We start from the raw sequence: 22,745 nt of genomic DNA, 5'->3' as shown, positions 1-22,745 counted from the left end.
GAAAATACTACAGCATTGCTCTCACTTATCAGTCAAGTGGTTTCCTGCCAGGTGCACAGCTCGGCGTGGAGAAAAAAAAAAGATAGAAATGGTGTTCAAAACTCAAGCAACAGATAAAACCTGCACATGTGATTAACTTGAACTCAAAAATCTCACCATTTGAGAGATAGATACCCTTTAATTTAATCAGACATCTTTTCCCTCAGGTAGCTACGAAAATGAAAAATATACCAAAGCTGTCTGTTCTGCGGGTCGGTATTTAAAAGTGTAGTCTGTGAGCCACAATTATTGATCTACCCATGCAGATCCGTTTCCTTTGGGGGTTTACGGAGGCAGCTGACAATAGCAGACTAATCTCCCCTTCCATTCTTCGGAATTTTCTGCGTGAAAACGATTGTAATTCTGAGTTTGATATTTATAAAAAGAAAAAAAAAAAAAAGGGAAAAAAAGCATTACATCTTGATACAAGAGCACTTACCAAAGATGGTGGATGAACAGAATTTTATAGATGGATAAATCAGAACTGATAAGAGGAGGAATTTGTGGTAGTATCCGGCTGAACACAGAGTAATGGTCTGAGAATTTAGTGGCAAGCTGGTGACAGTGCTACCAGTTGGTGTTTTGATCCCCCATGGGCACTTGGGGGATCAGTGACCAACTGCTTGGTAGCTCACGCTCCCTGTTTATTAGAAATGCAATGCAGTGGTCATTTTGTGCATCATCTGAACTTTTAACTCATCCGCTCACAGATTTTTTTCTGCAAATGGATTTAGTTGACTACATCATGTACCCTACACATTTAAAATCACACTCTCCAAGACAGCACTGATATCGAACATTACGTATCAGATATTACAATCAATCAAGCAATATCTAAATAGCAAAATAGGTTCCTCAAGTTTTTGTGGATCAGTGATTTGACATTAGCTGTCAAAAATGAAATAAAATAGGATGTTACAACATTGTGTCACAGTAAAGGTTTCTTCAGAGCAGGACACAGACAGTGCCTCAACCGTTTTTAGTCAAATAGAGACTTGCAAGACAGAGCGACCCTACCCTTCTACTCGCACAGATAAGGTTAAGCTGCTTAAATGTTTTGTAGCCCTGACAACATGCTCAAAATTCTCTCTGTGCTGTGGTAATTTCCCTGGCGGAGGTTGTATTTCCCTATCATGGGTACGGCATCTGTACCGTAGAATTTCGTACACCGGATGACTCACTGTTCTCTGTTTTAAACTGTAGCGTGGAGTGCCCTGCGGTCCGGTGGCTCAGTGTTGGATGCGGTGGAGAAGGGCTGTGCCCGCTGCGAAATAGAGCAGTGCGACGGCAGTGTAGGCTATGGCGGGAGCCCAGATGAGTCTGGAGAGACCACGCTGGATGCCATGATCATTAATGGGTAAAACCGTTGCATAAAACTGCACCTTTATTACAAGTAAAAATGGGGAATGACATGGAAAAAAAACCCATTTGTAATGCAGCATAATGAAGATGGAAAATCTACTGTATTTTGCAAATCTTATGTTTTAGCACTTTTGGTAAGAGCTTGAATCTCCAGCAATGCTCTCATTCTGAATTCCCTAAAATTTAGAAAATATAAGCAAGAAGTAGCTCGAAATGAGCAGAGAAATTACTTTCTTTTTTTTTTTTTTTAATCATAAATGACCTATGTATAATAGAAAATGACAAAAACCTTCTCTAATTAGGCACTTGCAGCTGTCAACACATTGTGTAACTGCCTGACAATTTGTTCTGGTGCTGGCTATACATCTTTAGCATTTACAGGATTAACTGGTTGACCTTTCCATCACGCCATCCTTTAATGAAGCACTAATTAAGAGTCTAATTGGGATCTGAAGGCTTGCCGATTATTAGGTCCTTAAACACAAACATTTACACACTCAGAAGTTATCACTGGAGGCAAATGTCAGCTCACGATTGAAGACAAAAGAACAGCAGCACGCTGTTTGGTATTACTCTGTGTAATGTTCCTTCCTCTACTTTGCAGGAAAATTGACTTCATTTGGTTGCATAGTCATGAACACGTTCGAGGGAGAGAGTAGCCTCCCGCACACTATCCAATATAGCTCCGTAAGAAATACAGCAGTTATCACGGGCAGACATATCGCTTACAGTGACTGAGAACAAGAATTCGAAAACACCTGTACAATTTTCATGCAATCCAATAGAGCAGCCCTGCAAAAAATACAAAACATTTGTAAAAACTTTAGAGAACAGTGTTCAATTTTGGATATTATGTCAGGGGGGAGGTTGACTCAGCTCTATGGCAATTCCTGAGGCTTTAGCTTGCTGTGTGGGGTGGATAAATATCAGAAGCATCTCTCTCAATATGATGCAGTCCATGACACCACCACCGCCACAACGTACAGCCTCAAAAACTAGATTACAAATAGGAGGCAACTTCACTCTGACACAGCATCAGTTTCTATTTTTCTGTACCATTAGCTCACTCATGAATACCAGACATCAGGCACTGTAATGTTAACCTGAGTCTCATTTTATGGACTTGACTCATTGTGCTGATTAGTTCATCTCAACCACAATATGAAGGAGACACAAATAATATGTAGAAAGTTTACTTGAAGAATTGTGTGTAACATTTATTGCATGAGTCAAATGTGTCAGTGTTTACACTCCATTGCTACTGAATTAGTGAAAACAATACACTGTTCTCACACACCTTTGGTCTGATGTACTAAATCATCTATGTTATGGAAACTGTTTGTTAATGGTCATTCATTTATCAAGGAAATGCGAGGAGAGGATTGCATCAAAGATGTGCAACTGTTTTGGTTTGTATTAGTCACCAGTGCTTATAAATTTTTATAAGCAAATGTTTATAACCAATGTCTATAAAAACCCATAGATAAATTACTTGCTGTCTCTTAAATCTGACATTCCCTGTGTCCACTAACCCAGCAGGAGTGTTTATTCCCAATGTATTCTCTGTGAACAGGGATACAATGGAGGTAGGTGCAGTTGCAGCCCTGAGAAGAATCAAGAACGCCATTGGAGTAGCAAGGGCTGTGATGGAGTACACTGATCACACACTGCTGGTGGGAGAGTCAGGTATATGTAGATTTATTTCCCCCAAAAGTATCATTAAAAAAAAAAAAATCATGCTTAATGTTGGAGGAGCTAATCTTAATATTTTGAAATCCAGTCAATATTTCAAAGACATACAGTATGTAAATTCAATTCACTGACCAACGGAGATCTAACACTTTCTCCACGTTCTTTTTAAATGCAGTTGTCTTGAGCCAAACTAGTCCAGTTTTAAAGAAAAGGAATAAAATGTTTTAAGGAGACACCCTGATACTTGAATTTGCTTTAGTTATCTTCATCAAGCAGTTGTCTCATTAGGGACAAATCCTTTTTAGGCACTTGTGTAATGGGTGGTTTTTGCAACACTTGAATAAGATTTAATCCCTAGATCAGTAATGTAAGCAATTGGTGATGAATGCATGGGTCTAAGCTGCAGTATAATACTCTGAACATAAATAGAATGACTGTATAACAGACATGGCAGAAGGGAAACATACAGCCCAACACTTAAGTATTTGGCCAGTTACACGTGTTTTTTGTTCTTGAGAAAACTGTGTGAGAGATACAGCCCTTTTACACATATTACCCAAATAGCAAGGGTTCAAAAGTAATTGCACTCTCGGCTACTGAATGTTTCTCGGGCAGCTGTGTGTCGCCTCAACGTTAGTTCATGCACAAAAGAGCTCACATTTGGATCAGAGTTGATTGAGAGTCGACAGATGCATTTAGATTGAGTTGTCTGTCAATTGGAGGAGTGAAGAGGTGAACGTGCTAGTGAAGACGATAAGGCTCAAAAAAAGCAAAAATCTATCAGTGATATCAAAGGTAGTCGGCCAAAATCAACATTTGGGTACGCTCTAAAACAGCGGGTGTGTACAGGAAAACTAGAAAATGCTGAACGAGCTGATAGACTGGGGAGCACAAGTCTTGTGGATTAGCGGGAAATCATTTGCTTGGCGAAGAAAACACCCTTTGTGACTGCAAAGCAGACCTATGGACTGGTGAAACAGAAATCAGCCTGTATCAAAATGATGGAAAGAGGAAAGAGAAGAGAAAAAAGAAACAGCTGATGACCCAAAGCCACCAGGTCATTGGTCAAACACGGTGCTGGTTGTGTCATGGGCATGTATGGCTTCCAATGGAACTGGCACACTGGCATTTATTGACGATTGCTTTGCTGATGGCAACAACGGGATGAATGCAGAGGTATTCAGGAGCATTTTGAGTGCTCAGATTATGTCCAATGCATCAAAACTCATTGGACAACATTTCATAATTCAGCAGGACAACGACCCTAAACATACGGCCAAAGCAACCACAGGGCTTTTCAGGGTGAAGAGGTGTAATATCCTCGACTGGCTGAGTCAATCACCTGAGCTCAATCCCCACAAGAAACAAGCGCTGCAGGAGGCTGCGGTGAAGCTCTGTGAGAACATCACCAGGGCAGATGAAAAGTTTCTGCTGATGACTATGGGATGAAGACTTCAGGCATTCATTGACTGCAAAGCATTTTCCACACAATATTAAGTATGATGATACTGTTTGACTTCAAGCACATCTAATTAGTTTTGAACCCTTGCAAAGAGAAGTTCTTTCAGTATTGATATAAACCCACTCAAATTAAAGCTGAGACTAGACACTTTAATGTGTTGTCTATTATTTTGTTTCAAACTGAATGTTGCTGAAGCACAGAAATCCAAGAACAAAAAAATTGTAATTGTCCAAATTCTTACAGTCTGGACCGTATAAGAGACTTCTCTTCGTTTTTTCATGAGGTTAACAAATGAATAAATAAACCAGAGAAAGCGCTCAGTAGAGTACATACCTCCGCCAAGGCCAGTGTCAAAACAACATACACCAGACTTCAGAGAAAACAAATTCAAATTCATAGTAAATGATCCAGCTCTGTCCCAAAATTTAATGGGTTTTACCCTGGCCCATGCCCTATCCCTCCACCACGATTGGGGCAAATCGGTTCATTACTTTTTGTGTAATCCTGCTGACAAACCGAAATGGGCGAAAACATAACCTCCTTGGTGGAGGTAATGAGTGGAGAAGGATGGGGAGCACACCTCTCAGTTAAAGTAAACTGAAGGCCAATATTGAAGCCTTTTATCTCTATGTGATAAGTGTCTTCTAAATCAAATAATGTGGCTTATATGTAATAGTATAAAAAGAACTTATTTTATACCAGTGAAATTCAATTGATTTGGCTTTATTTGTCTAAATTGAACCGTCATTCTTAAGGAATGATATAAGAATTCCTTCCTCACAAGCCAAAGGTACAAGCCTAAATGAGATGAGATTGCCTCCAGTCCTTCCTTTGTTTGTGACCCCTTTTTTTTTTTTGCTTATAACCCAAGGTCGCCGTGGACCAGAATGCATAACTTGACCTGAAAGTATTATTTCTCTCTTATAGCTTCTGTGTTTGCTGAAAACATGGGTTTCATTGCAGAAGACCTGACTACCAACAAATCTGTGAATATTTTCTCACAGTGGCTGAAGGGCAGCTGCCAACCTAATTATCGAAAGGTGTGTGTGTTTATTAGAGTGTGTACTCTTCTTACTTGTTTTGGCTACAGGCGGGCTACTTCTAAAAGATTGATATTAAGCTAGGAAATTGACAGCTAAACTAAAGTAGTTCATAAAAAGGCAGCTTTTGTGTTAAAGGTGATGCCCTACAGCGCTGGGTTGTTGCTAGTCCTTAAAACTCTCCTGTTCACTTCACCAATAATGCAGTAAAATCTTCAGAGTTAAGAGTTGTCTTTTAAGTAAGCTGTTTATCGTTCCAGAGGGAGTATGCAGTGTCCTGTTGATCAGATTTACAATATTTACACTTGGGGCTGCCCAGTACAAGTACATTCATCTATTGATGGTCATTGAGCAGCTTAACTACAAAACTTAGGAGAACTTAAGTGCCTCGACAGTAGTTGAGGAAGGGAAAAAGCTGATCAGTTCTACCATCCAAAATTAACATTTAACAAGTACAATACCTTTTATCAAAATTAGTTATCTATAGTTCGTGCAGATACAATAGCAAACTATCAAAAGTAAATACTGAAAAATGGGAGAAGAAAAAGCCAGAGGAAAGAATACACAGTATTGATCTCCATACATGAACTGTATGCATCTAGTGCTGTAATAAATTGTATAATCCATGTACTTTTAGAATAATAAAAGGTATCTGCAGTGATATATATAAATAAACGCAAGGCGTGGTTAAAAATTCACAACTTTACCAGCTTCAATCTGCAGAAACAAATTATTCCTCTGACAGGCCTTTTTTGATAAATTTCAGATTGTTGCTGAGGTCACTGGAGATCAACTGTACCTGTATTATTTATAACTAAACAGACTGTTTTCAGGGGGTTTTACCTTCACCTTCATGAAATGGAATACAGTGCACTCAGAAAGTCTTCAGACCCCTTTCACTTTTTTCACAGTAGGTTGCAGTCATAAGCTCAAATCGTTTAAATTCATTTTTCCCCTCATCAATCTACACTCAGTACCCCATAATGACAAAGCGAAAACAAAATTTATTGAAAGGAAAAACTGAAATGTCACACTGACATAAGTATTCAGACCCCTCACTCAGTACTTAGTTGAAGCATTTTTGGCAGCGATTACAGCCTCGGGTCTTCTTGGGTATAATGTGACAAGCTTTACACACCTAGATTTGGGGGATTTTCTGCCATTCTTCTCTGCAGATCCTCTCAAGCTCTGTCAGGTTGGATGGGGACGGTCGCTGGGCAGCCATTTTCACGTCTCCCCAGAGATGTTTGATTGGGTTCAAGTCAGGGCTCTGGCTGGGCCACACAAGGACATTCACAGAGTTGTCCCTAAGCCCCTCCCGCATTGTCTTGGCTGTGTGCTTAGGGTCATTGTCCTGTTATTAGGCGAGGTTTCCATCTGGCCGCTCTGCCATAAAGCCCAGATTTGTGGGGTGTTGCAGTGATGGTTGTCCTTCTGGAAGTTTCTCCCATCTCCACACAGGAATTCTGGAGCTCACAGTGAGTGACCATTGGGTTCTTGGTCACCTCTCTTACCAAGGCCCTTCTCCCGCGATTGCTCAGTTCAGCCGGGCGGCCAGCTCTAGGAAGAGTCCTGGTTGTCCCACACTTCTTCAATCGAAGAATTATGGAGGCCTTCCCTAGATCTGTGCCTCGACACAGTCCTGTCTCTGATCTCTGCAGGCAGTTCCTTCGACCTCATGGTTTGGTTTTTGCGATGATATGCACTGTCAGCACATTGACAGATGTGTGCCTTTCCAAATCATGGCCAATCAATTTAAACTACCAAAGGTAGACTCCAATTAAGGTGTAGAAATGAGAGCCACCTCAGCTAAATTTCAAATGTCATAGTAAAGAGTCTGAATACTTATATCAATGTGATATATTAGATTTTCCCTTTTTAATAATTTTGCAAAAAAATCTAAAATTCTGTTTTCACTTTGTCATTATGGGGTACTGAGTTTAGATTGATGAAGGAAAAAATGAATTTCAAGGGTTTGAGCTTATGGCTGCAACATAACAAAATGTGAATAAAGTGAGGAGGTCTGAATAGTTTGGGAATGCACTGTATAACATTCTTCACTTTATGAATAATACACAGGCACTTTCATGAAAAAAAGAGCGCAACATCAGTTTACTGATGACAAGATGAAATCCCTGTAGAAAGCTAATGCTGATACAGACATACCTTCTACATGAAAGGATCTTTTTTTTTTTCGGTTTTAATATTTAAGTTTACCTTTCATGGCTCCAAGTCTGCATTTTGTGACTGCTCACTTAAAACTCAAAATGAGACATTTTTTTCTTTTTTTTTTTAAGCAGAATCCCACTTACCTGTGACATCAAAGGAGTAGAAGACATTGAATGAACTTTTCACACCTCCCTGCAGGTCAACCCGGTACACTCAGTAACTCATTAGAGCAGAGAAGACGCCCTGGGGTAGAGAGAGACAGAGAGACATTTGTCAAACGATACTACACCGTGACTGATATTCACATCTTGCGCTCCTGGTTGACCACACATCCAGGTCAGCTCGGAATGGATGAGCTGGTACAGTAGGCTTTCCGCGTCTCAATAAAAACTGGCATTTGACTGCTGAAGGACACATTCTGGCGGCAGCGGGAATTTAAAGTGGAATGTTTTGGTCGCGTAATGCTTCCGTCACTAATCCGCAGGGAAAGTGGTGTTTGTGAGATTCCAACCCAAACAAGACTGCCAGCTGTTAATTATTAGTGCCAAACCACTCCGTGGCAATAGTGCTGATTGTTCAGTAAAAGTGAGTGCCTGCAGATCTGCATGTCCTGCTTGTGTGTGTTGTTACAGTGATTAAGTCCCAGGATAATGGCATTATGCAAGCAGTAATGTTTTGTCTCCTGTCAAAAGAATGTATTTCCAGATCCTTCCAAGTCCTGTGGACCCTACAAGCCCAGGGCGACACTGACACAGAAGAAGAGGGCACAGCATGCTAATACACACTCCCATGACACCATAGGTAGGTTTTATCGGTTAAAACCGACAGTGAAGTCAGCTTTCCTCAGGCATTTTATAGTTTAGTATTTAAGCACTTCATTTGAACAAGGCAGTGAGAGTTTAGCAACATATCATGCCAAAAAGGGGGTGAAAAGGCAGGCCTACTAAATTAGAGGTTATCAGGGAACACTTCAGTTTTGAGGTCTTGGATTTGTGTTCCTGTCCAAAAAGATCTAACCTGAGCTAGACTTATGTAGTGATGATGGCACCTGGAGCTGCTAGGAATCTAGATCCGTGCTCACAAAAAAAGTCAGCAGTATAAGCACTAGCTCACACGAGGGCTTGAAATCACTTTGGTAATTTTTTTTTTTTTTAGCTACTAGGACACCCTAGTGATGGCTGATGTTTCCAGACCTCTTTTTTTTGTTGTTTTCGCACCAGGGATGGTTGCTCTTGATGAAGAGGGTCACATTGCTGCTGGTACATCAACCAATGGACTAACACACAAAGTTCCAGGGTACGTAGATTATTTGGATTTTAGCATCAAGAATGAGCAAAAAACATATTAGTAAATTTAACAAGGCCCGGGGAAGTTTTCTTCTTGGCCTTGGGGAACATGTGTGTGACAAAGTAATCCATTCAATAGGTTTTATACATCCCATGTTTTACCATACTTTTTCCCCCAAATATTTCATTAAAATATAGGCTTGGAGAGAACTACTATCTAAACAGGTGTTTTTTAATTATTTAAGATTCAAGTTTAGGGTTTTTGTTTGTTTGTTTTTTCCAGTTTGTCCAGCTTTTGAAAAAAACTACGAGAAGAATCAGTTTTGTTGCTACACTACAAAAACAATTTGGTTGAAAAGGTTACATGATGAATTGCAATACCAACAGAGATGATGTCGTGAGTCTGCATTTTACAGTGCAGTTATAGTCATTCGATGTATCTAGAAAGACAAAGATAAACATTAACAATTTTACTGATTAAAAAATAGACTAAAGCTGTTTTTTTTTTTTTTAATTTGTGTGTTTAAACCTCGTCATTTTCCTGTGCTTCAGTCGTGTTGGGGACTCTCCTATAGTCGGAGCAGGGGCTTATGCAGACAGCTCGGCTGGTGGTGCTGCCGCTACCGGAGATGGAGACATCATGATGCGCTTTCTACCAAGGTACCTTATCCATCGTCCTTTTGTAACAAAAGTTATATTGAATCAAAAAATGCCTTTCCTGTGTTGTTTCGTCTTGTCACTGTGTGCTCCACTGCATGGAAGAAAATTCCAGTCTCGAAACCCTTAAATAGGACATTTATAAAGAGAAGGGAAGGAATCTCAGGCCCTACTTTTAAAAGGTTTTCATATTTGCCACAGAAAAAAAAAGGATCCACTAAGGCACGCAAGGAATGAAAAGTGTGTTTATTTTTCAGTGTGAGCAAAGAATCTTTAAAAATATATACTTGATTTTTTTTTTTTTTTAAACCAGATTGCTCCCTGCAAGTAGTGAAACAAAAAAGTGAGATTAAAATTTCACCTCGTGTAGGAAAACCTTGATTACTCCAGCTTTGTGAACACTTTATCGAATGGACTATATCCAGATTTCCACTATATGGTTCGCTCCTTAGTTCGAAATGTATATGAAAACAGTTTCCTATCAGAAATGATTGATGTATCTGAACTTCTCTAACAGTGCTGCATTTACAATTCCATGAGATATCTTGACTGGATCCCAACGCCATCTTGCACCCTGACCAGGGTTTATTTCTCAGCCACCTTTGTGGATAACAAGACTGTTACATGGTTTTTTTTTTCCTGACAGAAGAATCATGTTCCAGAGAATATTGACTAGAATATTGATTATCTGTGACCTGTAGATTTTAAACAGCCAATTTCTGGCGTGAGCGTCTAGGTTCAAGCGCAACAACAATATTATAAATAGTGGAGTGGAATATGTTGCCCCAAAACTGTCATTTTTACATTCCACAGAAGAGGCGAGATTTCACTTAACGCTGCTGTTTGTTTCCAGGCTGTGAGAATACGGTAGTCTCAGAGGGTTTTTTTTTTTTTTAAACTTTCTTTTTCCAGGATAGTTCTGTGAACACACACACTGTTCTTTTAACTTTCACTCCGCTTTACATTCGTAGTCACACACAACCACACCTGAGGGCTGCCTGTTTCTGAGTGGACTGAAGTGCGTTTGTCATAAATTCCCCTTGCCCAGATGTTTCACAGCGGTCTAGATATTTTTAAATGCATAAGTGTGGTTACAAGCCTACCTATGGAGTTTAACACTGACCGTCAAAAAGTAGCCATAACACACCATCACCAGCCATGGGCTGCTTTAAAACAATACGTCATGTATGTGGGTATGGTCATCACATGAGCGAACCTACAACTGCAAGTCCACAATCCTGAACTTTTCTTTTAAAGCGTGTCATGAGATGCATTCAAACGTACAGTAGCTCTCTCCAAGAACGGTGAATTTTACTAAAACTTATTTGCTTGCTATCTTGTGAATAACACTAACTCCTGACATTGTACATCTCCTGTCAGAAGTATTCACAGAGGAAAAAGGGCCCTACACATTTTCTACTAATCCCATACTTTTGCAGCAGTCAATTTTGGTCTGTGTAGACCCATGTAATTTGCATTCAGCGATAGTAAATTACTACAATTTCTCCACGTTTGCTGATTTTGTACACTTGAGAACACCTGAAAAGAAGTGTCACGACTTCCTTGCATAACATGAAGTGAGGGTGGGAGTGTTGAGGTTACTTAAAATCACATTTAATCAGTGTTTCTTCACATCATATTTGTGTGATTGTGAGCTTTATCACCCCCCATAATCGCAAGCACATCGCCGTCATCATCCTGGTTGGTGGCCTTGACAGCACTCGTTAAGTTTGCCTCATGTGTATTGCATGTAATCCTGCCAACAGTTACTTGGCTGTGGAATTGATGAGGGCCGGGGCAGATCCCTCGGCAGCCTGCAAGAAGGTTATTTCCAGAATCAAGAGGCATTACTCGGAGTTCTTTGGAGCCATCATCTGTGCTAACACAACAGGCCATTATGGTGAGTGTTTGGGTTGGGACTGTAACGCTCCCCGCGAAAGGAACTAAGGCACGCACCTGAAACACACTCGCATCTTTTCATTTAAAAAAAAAAAAAAAAAAAAAAAAAAAAATTGCATTTGATTGAAACTTCTCTCAATAATTCTGATTAATCACCTACCAGCACGTTAAAATTCCATGATGAATTATTGAAAAAGACAATCCAGGATTCCCCAAATCCAGTATAAACTAGGCCTGGATGGATCACTGTCACATCAGAAGTTTTTGGCCAAACATCTATCTTCAAATATCTGCAAATATTGAAATGCTTTAAACCAGACTTAATCTAGAAACTCATGTTTACATAAAAATCCACTTTATTTACAATTAAGTTGTTGCGGGTAAATGTAAGAGTGCTCACTCTCTCTCTATTAAGAGTGCGTGGTGTTTGTACCTTTTTATGTTAAGTTTTTTTGTTTTAAGTGTCTGTCCTATATTGCACTGTGGTCCATGACGAATGATATTTAGTAGTCCCGTATGTGGACATACATGTGTGGAAGTGACAATAAAACTGAACTTGAACAAATGTTTCACCAAGAGTATTCTAAACCTTTACAAAAACATTAAAAATGAGTTTTGTACTCTCATAAGCCTTCCCAGTCGCTTCATGAACCCAATAATGTTACTCACCTTGCCTTGATACAGTAATAAAATAAACAAAGAACTTGACATTAATTGCTTTCAGTGAGGTTGCATAGTGTAACCAGAGATAGAAGGTTAAAGATTTGAATAAAATTTGAATTGATCATTTTTGTGCAACATTTTAAACCAGACAGTTAAAACACTGTTGCACTGAAGTTATATCAAACCGTCTCCTGAAAGTATTCCATCCACTATTCAAACTGCAGCACAGTTCTCTACCTAGCGACGGCTTTGTTCTGATGATTACAGAGAAAGTTTAAAATCATTATTGCAGCTGAAGCGACGTGCCATTTTCTCTTGCCTCCGTCAGAAAAACCATTAGATAACCTTTTCATTTTCAAATAACCTACAGTTTGTTCAGGATTATATGTATCTACCCTTTTATGTTCTTGCCGCCTGCTCACAAACTTTGCAATACAGGTATGAAAAATGAGATTTGAGCGTAATGAGACACTGAACACCGGCATTAACAGCTGTTAACGGTTGAGGGAAAAGTTATAGGAATATTCACTGTCAAGATAGCACATGTAGCTATAAATCACGTTTTAATACCAGTACTAAATGTGGCCCTATTGAGAAGAGGGTCAAAGTTTTCTTCTCCTGTGACATCATTCTTTTCTCTTTCATCTCCCCAGGTGCAGCCTGCAACAAAGTCCCTGGCTTCTCCCAGTTTCACTACATGGTGTCAAACTCCGAATCAAGCACACCCCTCCTGAAATCTGTGGACTGCTTTTAAATGGTTTATGGTTGTGTGCATCTCAACAGTCTTCATGCTGTATTTTAATGCTGATGGTTTTGGTTTTCAGTTCATAAATAAAATATAACTAGTAAAAGGAAAACATGCATTTGTCACCTGAAATTTTAACAGTTGCTTCTTTGACTTGTTTGGATTCTTTATTAGTTTTATCACAGTTTTCTTGTGACAACTTTGAAATTTACATCTTTAAAAGATGGACATGGACAGGACATAGTACAAATTAAATGCAAATAGACACTTGATTAGAGGACATTTTTGTACAAATGATTGATCTAAGGATCATACATTTGATAGATATTCTCTATTAAATGTATATTTCAGGAAACACATCTGCGTATTTGACAAATATAATGATACGTTATTGTGTCATTTCTATGTCCATTTATTTATATGAACATAGACCTTTCCGCGTTTCATTTAGAAGTAATGTATTGAAAAAAAACACATTAACAGCCAGGGAGGATGGACACCCCTGGTCCATTTTCTGCCCATTGAAAAAAGTCACACTGTTTACCCTTTGGAAAGCTGCAGGTGTAGAAATTCCGGCCATTGTTGGGTCCTACTTTCAGAACAGTCCTCATTAAACAGCGTTTCCCATGCTGACAAAGAGGGAAGTGCGAGTCTGCCCACTGCAACAGAGAAAATAAAAAATCTGATGCAAACAAATTACAATGTTTGTGTATTGGCTAAAACCGAAGATACGTAGAAATAATTTAAAAGTTACTTATTAACCAGCCGACAAAATGCTGTAGAGATAAATTGCTTTCCATTTTCACCTCAAAGAAGTTACACTTGGTCTCTCTGGGAAGTGAGCAGGCATAGAACTGTCGTCCCTTATTCTCCCCATTTTTGTGGACCACTCTGAGGACAGCTGGACGACTATGGGATGCACAACAAGGGGCACTGGGACTGGAAGAACTGGAGGAGCCACGGCTCGTCGTTCCTATTTTGTGTGTACTGACAGAAGTGAACAAACAGTTTCATTAGCTTGAAATAAAATGAAAATAAAACACAGGAATCCCTGTCACATCAACCCTTGTTAGTGAGCAAGCAACAACTCCTCAACCGTTTGTGATGATATGTGTTGGTAATAATTGTATTTGCATGGTATCCTACCAAAGCCGATTTTTTATTCCACTTATCTCCCCAAAGTTGCAAAAAACTTCTCTTATTATAAACTTATACATGAATAGCCAAGCAAGATATTCACTCACCCTGAGTTGGAGGTTCCATTTTGAGCATTGTTACTGGGAAAGGGACTGTGATCAATTCTCATTTTCTTGGATGGGTGACTGTAGGAGGCCAGCGATTCCCCATTGGAGAGCTCGGCACTTTGCTTCTGCCAGCCACCAGAGGCATAATTGGGGCTTGTTGTCCCTTGGCAGACGCTGTATTTATATAAACCTCGCTCTGACGCCAAGGAATTCAAATGACTGCCGGCTGGGGAGAGTGGGGAGTTTACAAGCTTTGGCTTCTTGCTTAAGTCAGAGAAAACAAGAGTGGAAGTCCCAAATGCAGACCTCCAGTTGACTTTCAGCTCCTCTTGTGGTTTCTTGAAGGCAGTGCAAGGGTACTTTATCAAATCAGCGGTGAAGGGTGATGCCTCAGTGCTGCTGTGGTCTTTGTGGACTGTGAAGATGAAGCCAGAGGGAGAAACTCATTACATGTTCAGCAGCTGCAGCTTATTCTGATTCATTGGCTGCTCTTGTAAAATGCAGGTTGTTTTTAGCTTTAAGTGGCTAGCTTGCCATAAATTTACCAGTAAGCCAAAGGCTGCTGCGCTGTGTAGTGTTTAAAAAAAAAAGTGTTGTACTGGTGATGCCCTTATGCAAAATTCTGTGAAATTTATCCCCATTTAACTACAGTCACTGGAAAACTACCATTAATTTGCCCCAACTCTTTTAATGGAGCTGCACAGAGATAAACTATTATGTAACTGTAGAAATACATATCAGGGTATTACTGAAAAAAAAGCAAGTGTCCATTATTCACTTCCTCATTTTCAAAAGGAATAGTTTCTCAAAATGCAACCATTGTCATTACTTACTCACACACATGTCAAAAATACAGGTGAACTTTTTACATATTTATTGTTCACTTGTAGATCTAGTTGACTCATATTTGCTGCTATTTCGAACAGCTCAGGGCAACATTGTTAACACTCTGGTGATTACGAGTACAGTCCCCATAAAAAGCATCAACTCCCCTTGGAAGGTTACGTGTTTTACTGTTTTATAACACTGAATCAAAGGAGATTTGGTGTGACTTTTTAATACTAGTCAACAGAAAAAAAGACCCTTTTGGATATCTACAAGTGATCTCAATTAATTTCAAACATAAAATGCGTTTTAAAAGCACTGTAAATGTAGCCAAATGCCTAAAATTGGTTTCTGTCCTGTCCAAAGTGGAGTTTGTTTTGATTGAGAACATCTGAACCAACTGCAGGAATCGATGCCAAAATGAAAGGCATTTATAGACGGCAGTTTATCCATGCTTGGAAACAAAGCATTACCAAAGGAACTATGGGCATACTGTAGTCCAGAGTGTTACTCATAAAGCTACTCAGCTGTTCAGTCAGTTATCGTTTGAAAAACTTTATTTGAAATGTGGCCGTATGATCCTAAAAAAAAAAAAAACCCAAACTATAAAATACGAAAAATACAAAGTAAACCATTCAGCTGTGGTTTGGCAGCAGCAACAGCCAGACAGCAAAGATATTTCTTTCAATTATTCGTTTACTGCTGCCATAATGTATCTCAAGACAGTCATAGAAAAATGGCCAGTTGACACACATACTCGTTACTTGCACAGCAACATATGGGGAAACAACTACTGAGAAAATCAGCCTGCTTGACCAAGTCGCACTTCTAACTTGGTGTTCGGTGCCTTGCTCAGAAGTACTTCGGCAACAATGGCAAGCAATAGGTGGGATCGTTCAGCTAAACAGCAAAACTACAGCTACTATTTTTTTTTTTTTTTTTTTTTTTTTTTTAAAATCATCTCTTGCTGACAAGGATATTCTTTTGCCCCGTTAAATTCAGTGACAGCGAATCCAGAACATTTTACTCACCCTCAGGTCTTGGAGAGAGGCAGGCATCACAGGCTTTTGCGGCTGGCTGGTTGATGAGGGTGCAGAGTTGACACGCCCATTCCTCCTCCTCCTTCTTAGCCACATTGTCATTGTTTCTCTCACTGTATGCCCAGTCAATCAGACTGTTTCTGACTGGGAGCTTACTGGATAAAGATAACACAAGAGCGACAACGTTTTTTTCTAATAAACCTTTGTTACTAAAACAGGCATACACATTAATTAAACATGTGCACTGAAGCAGAAATCATTTTACTGTGTTATAACAGAACTCTGGATTTTTTTGTGTTAACAAAAGACCCACACACCTATCAGTGAGGCTAGACAAAAAAAAGTGATTCTACATTTTCTAATATTTTGTCTATTTATGAGGGTAGACTAAATACAAGAAACACCTCTCAGTATAACACAATACGGTTCAACTGCACCACAAACGAAAAGCCTCCAAAATGACCACAAAGTCGATTCAACAACTCTTTAAAAGGAATGTCAACAAAAACTAAACATCATAACCATCATGAGGGTAAAATGTATCGCAGGACTGTTGTATTAGACTGCATTAGTGTTATCTAGGTGTACCTAATAAACTGACAAATGACTGCATTTCCATTTTTGGAAAATGACTTCCATACTGGGAAATGGGACATATAAATTATTATTAAATTATATCACTTTAGAGTTTAACTGTTTAGCTAAGGAATTCCAGAATTATTTACAATATGTGCGTATGTAAACATACATTTTCTTGATTACTTACATTACAAGCATATAGTTCTTGATACTGCAAGTGCAAAATGAGTAATACATATAAATTATAGAACAACCAGGGTGCCTGGTCCACAATTTGACTCCCAGCTGGGGGACCTGTGTCGCATGTTGCTGTTATTCAGCAACCATTATTAGAACCCAATTATATAAAATAAAAAGGCAAGATAGAAAACTTTAACTAGGCCAACATTTACAGTTCAAGCAGAGGATGAAGATACTGTATGTGAGAAGGCAGTGTGTTTCACAGAAGCGCTCCAAGCATACATGTTAGCGCTCGGACACGAAGCTCGATTATGTTTGACAAGACAGCAAATCTTCAATGCCAACAGTCATGGAGAAGGAAAGACGCTGTGGCTTTCAGGAAACTTTCTTCACAGATTGCTTTATCAGCTGAGTAATGTGTTGTAAGGGCTTTAGGCTCTAACCCCATGCAAAGCTTTGCTCAAACACAACCCAGGAGGTGTTAAGCCTGTGCCCTGTCTGGCAAAGACAGCCTTATATGCACATTTATTCCCCCCTCACCCCCCGCCCCCAAAAATAATACTTCCCGCTCCCTGCCAAGCCCATCTGCCTGTAAAGATGGCCTCTATAAAATTTGAATGTATTATCTAAAAAGGCCTTGGAACTTTCTGCAAAGACTAGGTTTTGAAAAATGACACCTCGCTTTACTGTGTTGTTTCTGTATTATTGGTGGTATTCAATTTTTAGCAACGAAATATATTATGTATTATACAAATTATGTATTATGTAAATTTTACTGTTACAAAAGGATATCAGTTTTTAAATCATATTTCTACTCAGGAAAAGCAATAGCGCATATTTTTTTATTGTTCATGAAAACCCTTCATATTATGTCAGCCAGAAAACAATTTAGTATACTAAACTGAGGTGTAAAAATATGCATTTATGTTGCTGAGGAAAAGCATTGTAATAGAATTTCTTTTATTCTCATCTTAAACATTACTGGTATCACCCATTTTTGAACGACACCTACACTAACCTTCAATGTAAAAATCCTTACAAGAATGCAAGCCAATACCTATCCAGCCAAAGTGCCAATGGTCTATGAGAATTCCTACCCGATGTCAACCCGGCTGGGATCTCCCTTCTGACAGCGCTCACAGAAGTAAGTCATCCTGCCATTGTCTCCAAGACGACAGACTGTGATGACATGAAAGCATTGGCCGCACTGGGGACGCTTGTAGACTTTGTAGTGTTTGTAGAGAGGAGAGCCAGATTTGCGACACTGATAGAGGCACGAAGGGCAGACAAGGGAATAGAAAGATGAGGATAAAGAGAACGAGAAAAAACATTCAGCTATTCTTACTTGTCTAATATGCATGAAGAAAAAGGAGTATTTGTTTTATCTTTTCTCTAGTCAGTGGAGCTTTCACTTCTGCTCTCCTTCCTCAACAATACAGGATTAAAAGTTAATCCAATCTTGCAAGTCATACTGAATGAGGAGTCAACTATGTAGCTAAAAGTAAATGTTTATACATCTAAATAAACAATACACCTACAGCTAGACAACATCTAAAATGAATTTTAAAAAAAGTTTTGACTGATAAACAAATGTCTTACCTTATAAAACAGAAGGGTAAAATCCCGCGTCATTTTCACTAAGTGGTGGATCTGTTTGTCGGTCAGCTGCTGAACCTGAGAATGAACCAGCACAGTTTGTTCCAGTTCACAGGCAGAGTGAATAAATCTTATTTGTATAGCCCTTCGTTTCAAAACAGAGGAAAAGCACTCACAGTCAGCAAATCAATAATACAAGCATATAACTAATAAATAAACCAGATATGAATGAAAAACTGGATTTAAAATGATGCAACAGAGAAAAATTACGTATATGATTTTCCCAAGACGAGCAGCCCCGGCAACAAGGACCTGACTTGGGCTCAGACAGTGCAAAAAAACAAAACACCACTTTTAGGTCCTTCAGGACACTTAGGGGCTCCATAATGGAGGAAAAGCTCACAAAGATTGAATGTTGCCTGACGGAGAAGGGGCCAAGTCCTAGGTTAATGTTTTGCTCCAATGTGCTATAGTCTATATATTACTTCTAGTAATAGAAGTATTCATGGCGCAAAGTTCTCTTACTTGCAGTGGATAGGTCACTCTAAAAAAAAAAAAAAATTACACACACAGAGCAATGTGAAGCATTGGATCTTATCACATTTCAGGTGATAGGATTTCCAGATCGGGTCTAAAAAAATATATATATATATATTTATATATATATATATTTATTTATTTATTTTTTTTTTTTATTATTATTTTTTTTTTAAACATTAAAAATATGTTATAAATCAGAGGGAAAAAAACATCTGATCCCTAATAAAGACTATATACATTCGTAGAAAAAAAAAAATTCAATTTCTAAACTGCAATGAGGGAAAGGCATATCTATGCCGCAATGCGCTTGTTTGTCTTTCCCCTATTTCACCCTCCTCATTGCAATGCATCACTCAATAACACAAGGGCTTAAACTTTTTCCATGAGAGATGTCTTGCATTTTAACCCTATTTTTTTGTTCCTCTGCTGAACACAATCCATCATCTTTCCCGTACCTTCACGGCTGGGTGAAGTCCCGAGTCAAACAGGGCTTCGTTTTTAATGATGTTGCCGACTCCCGGCATGACAGCCTGGTCTAGGAGAACGTCACAGAGCATCCTGCTACCTTGGCTCCTCACCGCCTCCTCAGAGTGGGAGAAGCTGAACTTAGAGGAGCACACATCCAGACTCTCCTTAGCCCTCACCCTTTGTTCACAGTCCCCCGTCAACCTGCGAGCACACAATTTTATAGCATAGGAAGAATTTAGAAAAATATATGGCTGCAGTTACTGCGAGTGTTTCACAAGGTCACTGGAGCACTTGTGAGGTTAGACATTCAAAATTGTTTCTTTCAGATACTCTGTTTCAGTTTGTTTGTTATGAGATGGGGCTGCATAGGTTAAATTTTCAGACGGCAGAAAATGGCTATTGAACAGTAGACCAGGACCGTACAGTCAATGAACAGGACAAATGTCGAGCCAAACAGGCAGCATTTTTCATGCAACAATAGCAACTGTCTTCAGACACAGCCTAATGTAGGACATACTCCCTGTATGAGACTCATACCCCAAGGTGAACTTCTATCACCTCAATCTATCTAGGCTAGGCTGGTGTCCCCGTTACCTTATTTCCACAGTGCTGTCAAAGAAGCACACAATGTCGTTAGTCAGGTGTATTTCCAGCACTGGTATGGAGCCCATCCTATCCTTCCTCTCAGCAGGGTTTATACGCATTGATCCATTCATACCAAAGTGGACTCTAAAGGATGTGAGCGTGAAAGAACGAAAAAAAAATAAAAATAAAATTTACTTTCAAGATAGCATGCCTCAATCCATATAAGACTTGACAACAAAAGCACAGAAAGATGGCCTGATGGTTGGAGACTCCACTATGTAATATAAATGTCACAGGCTCCATCCCAGGAGTGTGTGTCTATCTACAGCCGTGTGTGCTACTGAGGTCATCTCATTCATGGCACTGGCAATTCAAGCTGCTTCCTCACATCTATTTAGCTATATACCTTTAATGTTGAGGACTGACCGATTTCATGATTAAAGTAACACTTTAACCGTAAAAACTGGGGTTAGGCGATATGACAAAATAGACTGTAGACAATATAAAACTATAAATCTCTAAACTGTTAAAGAATATGCAATACCATTTATACAATGGTAGACATTCCTTTAATAGCTCTTGCTTGAACATTGTGGCCAATGTTGCAAATCATTGCCTGAATTATGGCTAGAAAGTATTTGTATATATTTGATATTTGACTAAATGGACTAAAAAAAAAAAAAAAAAAAAAGACAATATCTCTGGTTATATTGTTTGTTAACAGTTTCTCAATTGATTTTCCATCAAAGGCACAATACTACCATATACCGTACATCAATATTGTGATAAATTTACAGTTACCGTGGAAGAGGATTTTATCCATGTCATTCACACTTAGTCACAGTCAATAAAGATTTGTTTCCATTGTGGTCCTCCAAAGGCAAACAACGCAAGCAACAACGAGACATTGCAAATGCCCTGTGAGAGCATTAACAGTGGGGCTGCGACTAAAGATTATTTTCAGTCATTACTCAATTTTCTGGTCACTTATTCGATTAATCATTTACCTATAAAATGTCAAAAATAACCATCACAACATCGTCGAGCCGAACATGACGTCTTCGGGTATCTCGTTTCGTTTTTGGACCAAAAGGTCCAAATACCCGAGAAATATTTAGTTAACAATTATATAAAGGAAGGAAAAGCAGGATATCATCTAATTTGAAAGGCTGGAATCATCATCAATTCACTATTTTTACTTACAAACTGCCTGAAATTATTAATCAATTATCACAATAGTTGCTGATTATCTTTTGTGATGAACTGACTTAATCGTCTCGGCTCTAGTCAACAGGTGTCGTAGTAAATTCTCTGACCCATTAAAAACCTGTGACCCCCCGGTAGCGAATTTCCACTATACTGCCCCCTGCAAGCGTTTTTAAATCACACTTTAACACATACTTTATCGTTGATAGAGGATTTTTACCAAAGATGGCGCCCTCCATGGTGTTTAGATCGGGTCACGCACTTTGCTAAATAAAAACGTTCGCCGTGGCAAAAAAAAAATTTAAAAAAAATGAACGATTTAATTCCTAATCTGGTCACACGATCCGTCGGGTCACAGAGCTCGGCGTAACCCCGGTGTTGCGTGTGCGTCTGCGGCCCTGTCGGTACAGTGGAGCCGCGGAAGAGGGCGCTACGGTGGAAACACTACTCTCACGGGCGGACGAAGACTGTTCCAGGGGGGCGGACTGTGACACACGCCCCGTTCGTTCAAAACCCCGGGCGGGCACTGACTAAGCTAGAAGTTACTTGGGGATATATTGAGAGTGACGGCGGCTCCCCCGTCGTACAGTCTCTACATCACCTCAACGCTGTCGGGCCAAAGTACACGAAGAGCTCCTTCCCGAGAGTTTCCGCACCGGTGTACAGACAACCATAAAGCGCGCGGAAGTCATGTCCCCCGGGCTTGTTTTTCTGTAAGGGGACAGAAAACCGCGACCGGTTAACGCTAGCTTAATCACTCGGTAACAAAACACCAGCTCGAGTCGTTAGTTAGCAACACAACGCAACTTACGGTGGACGTCGTCAAACTGCCTCTGATCTCTTTCAGTTTCTGTCCTTTCCGGACTTTAGTGCGGATTTTCTCCCCGTTTAAGGTGCAGCCCGGACCTTCAACCATCTTCAGGCTCGGCTTTCTAAATCCTGCGTCGCGTCGAACGGCAGCACCAGCGGAGTCCAGCCGTCCGACGGTTTGTTGTGGTCTCGATTCCCCGCCACAAGCATTTAATGTCGCGCCTGCGCGGTGCGGTTTGTATCCAGCAACGGGCGCTGCGTGAACGAGAGGCGTAAAGGTGCACGGACCTATTGATCTTACGTGGCGAATGAGCGTAACTACGGAAAAAACAAAAGGAACGATATCATACCATTGGTGGTTACACAATGTAAACAGTAATCGAAGTGGTGGATCGGTTTTAAAATGTTTGCGTTTTTTCCCCCTAAATTGGTTTTTATTGGAAATTACGCAGCTCATCATTTTCGCACAACTTAATAATAAAATTTCATAATTAATAATTTAGTTATTTAGACCGCCTGTGTATGTGCTGTGCAAACTATGCATTTCCTCATTCCCTTCAACCGCGTACTCATTCAGCGCTACTCCACTAATCAAGGGAAAATTACAATAACACGTGACATTAAAAAGCTATGGAGATTTGAGAGACACAGTATCGTC

At 39.6% G+C, this 22,745-nt stretch overlaps 2 protein-coding genes across 5 annotated transcripts in view; one reads left to right on the top strand and one right to left on the bottom strand.

Annotated features, from left to right (window-relative positions):
- aga (aspartylglucosaminidase) overlaps window positions 1-13,150 on the top strand; it is a 15,661-nt gene extending 2,511 nt beyond the window's left edge. The window contains exons 2-9 of the mRNA XM_040120273.1: window positions 1,243-1,396; window positions 2,975-3,087; window positions 5,483-5,595; window positions 8,457-8,565; window positions 8,985-9,060; window positions 9,603-9,710; window positions 11,474-11,607; window positions 12,923-13,150. Coding sequence (XP_039976207.1) covers window positions 1,243-1,396; window positions 2,975-3,087; window positions 5,483-5,595; window positions 8,457-8,565; window positions 8,985-9,060; window positions 9,603-9,710; window positions 11,474-11,607; window positions 12,923-13,023 — 908 coding nt within the window. The 3' untranslated portion in view covers window positions 13,024-13,150. The remainder of the gene's footprint in view (window positions 1-1,242; window positions 1,397-2,974; window positions 3,088-5,482; window positions 5,596-8,456; window positions 8,566-8,984; window positions 9,061-9,602; window positions 9,711-11,473; window positions 11,608-12,922) is intronic.
- Window positions 13,151-13,159: 9 nt separating this feature from the next.
- Window positions 13,160-22,352, bottom strand: neil3 (nei-like DNA glycosylase 3). 4 transcript variants are annotated; one of them, XM_040120269.1, is made up of 10 exons: window positions 22,089-22,352; window positions 21,879-21,988; window positions 20,081-20,215; window positions 19,474-19,687; window positions 18,482-18,556; window positions 17,980-18,146; window positions 16,115-16,278; window positions 14,259-14,673; window positions 13,821-14,001; window positions 13,160-13,673 (listed from the first exon to the last, which is right to left on the bottom strand). In XM_040120269.1, exons 1-10 carry the CDS (start codon window positions 22,191-22,193, stop codon window positions 13,491-13,493), a joined length of 1,749 nt encoding a protein of 582 aa, XP_039976203.1. In that variant the 5' UTR covers window positions 22,194-22,352; the 3' UTR covers window positions 13,160-13,490. The 4 variants fall into 4 exon arrangements, with proteins under 4 accessions (XP_039976203.1, XP_039976204.1, XP_039976206.1 ...); XM_040120270.1 differs by lacking the exon at window positions 21,879-21,988 and having other exon boundaries at window positions 22,089-22,200; XM_040120272.1 differs by lacking the exons at window positions 21,879-21,988; window positions 22,089-22,352 and adding an exon at window positions 21,498-21,619.
- Window positions 22,353-22,745: the final 393 nt, after the last annotated feature.

Source organism: Xiphias gladius, chromosome 23 (genome assembly GCF_016859285.1).
Source record: "Xiphias gladius isolate SHS-SW01 ecotype Sanya breed wild chromosome 23, ASM1685928v1, whole genome shotgun sequence".
Classification (NCBI taxonomy): domain Eukaryota; kingdom Metazoa; phylum Chordata; class Actinopteri; order Istiophoriformes; family Xiphiidae; genus Xiphias; species Xiphias gladius.
The sequence above is the reverse complement of the archived record's forward strand: the minus strand, read 5'-3'. Positions and strand labels throughout refer to the sequence as shown.

Coding starts and splice junctions, on each gene's coding strand:
- neil3 (XM_040120269.1), bottom strand. CDS start 22,193: ATGGTTGAAGGTCCGGGCTGCACCTTAAACGGGGAGAAAATCCGCACT. Junction 20,216..21,878: donor TTTGGCCCGACAGCGTTGAG/GTGATGTAGAGA, acceptor CACATCCTTTAG/AGTCCACTTTGGTATGAATG. Junction 13,674..13,820: donor CCAAGTGTAACTTCTTTGAG/GTGAAAATGGAA, acceptor TCTCTGTTGCAG/TGGGCAGACTCGCACTTCCC.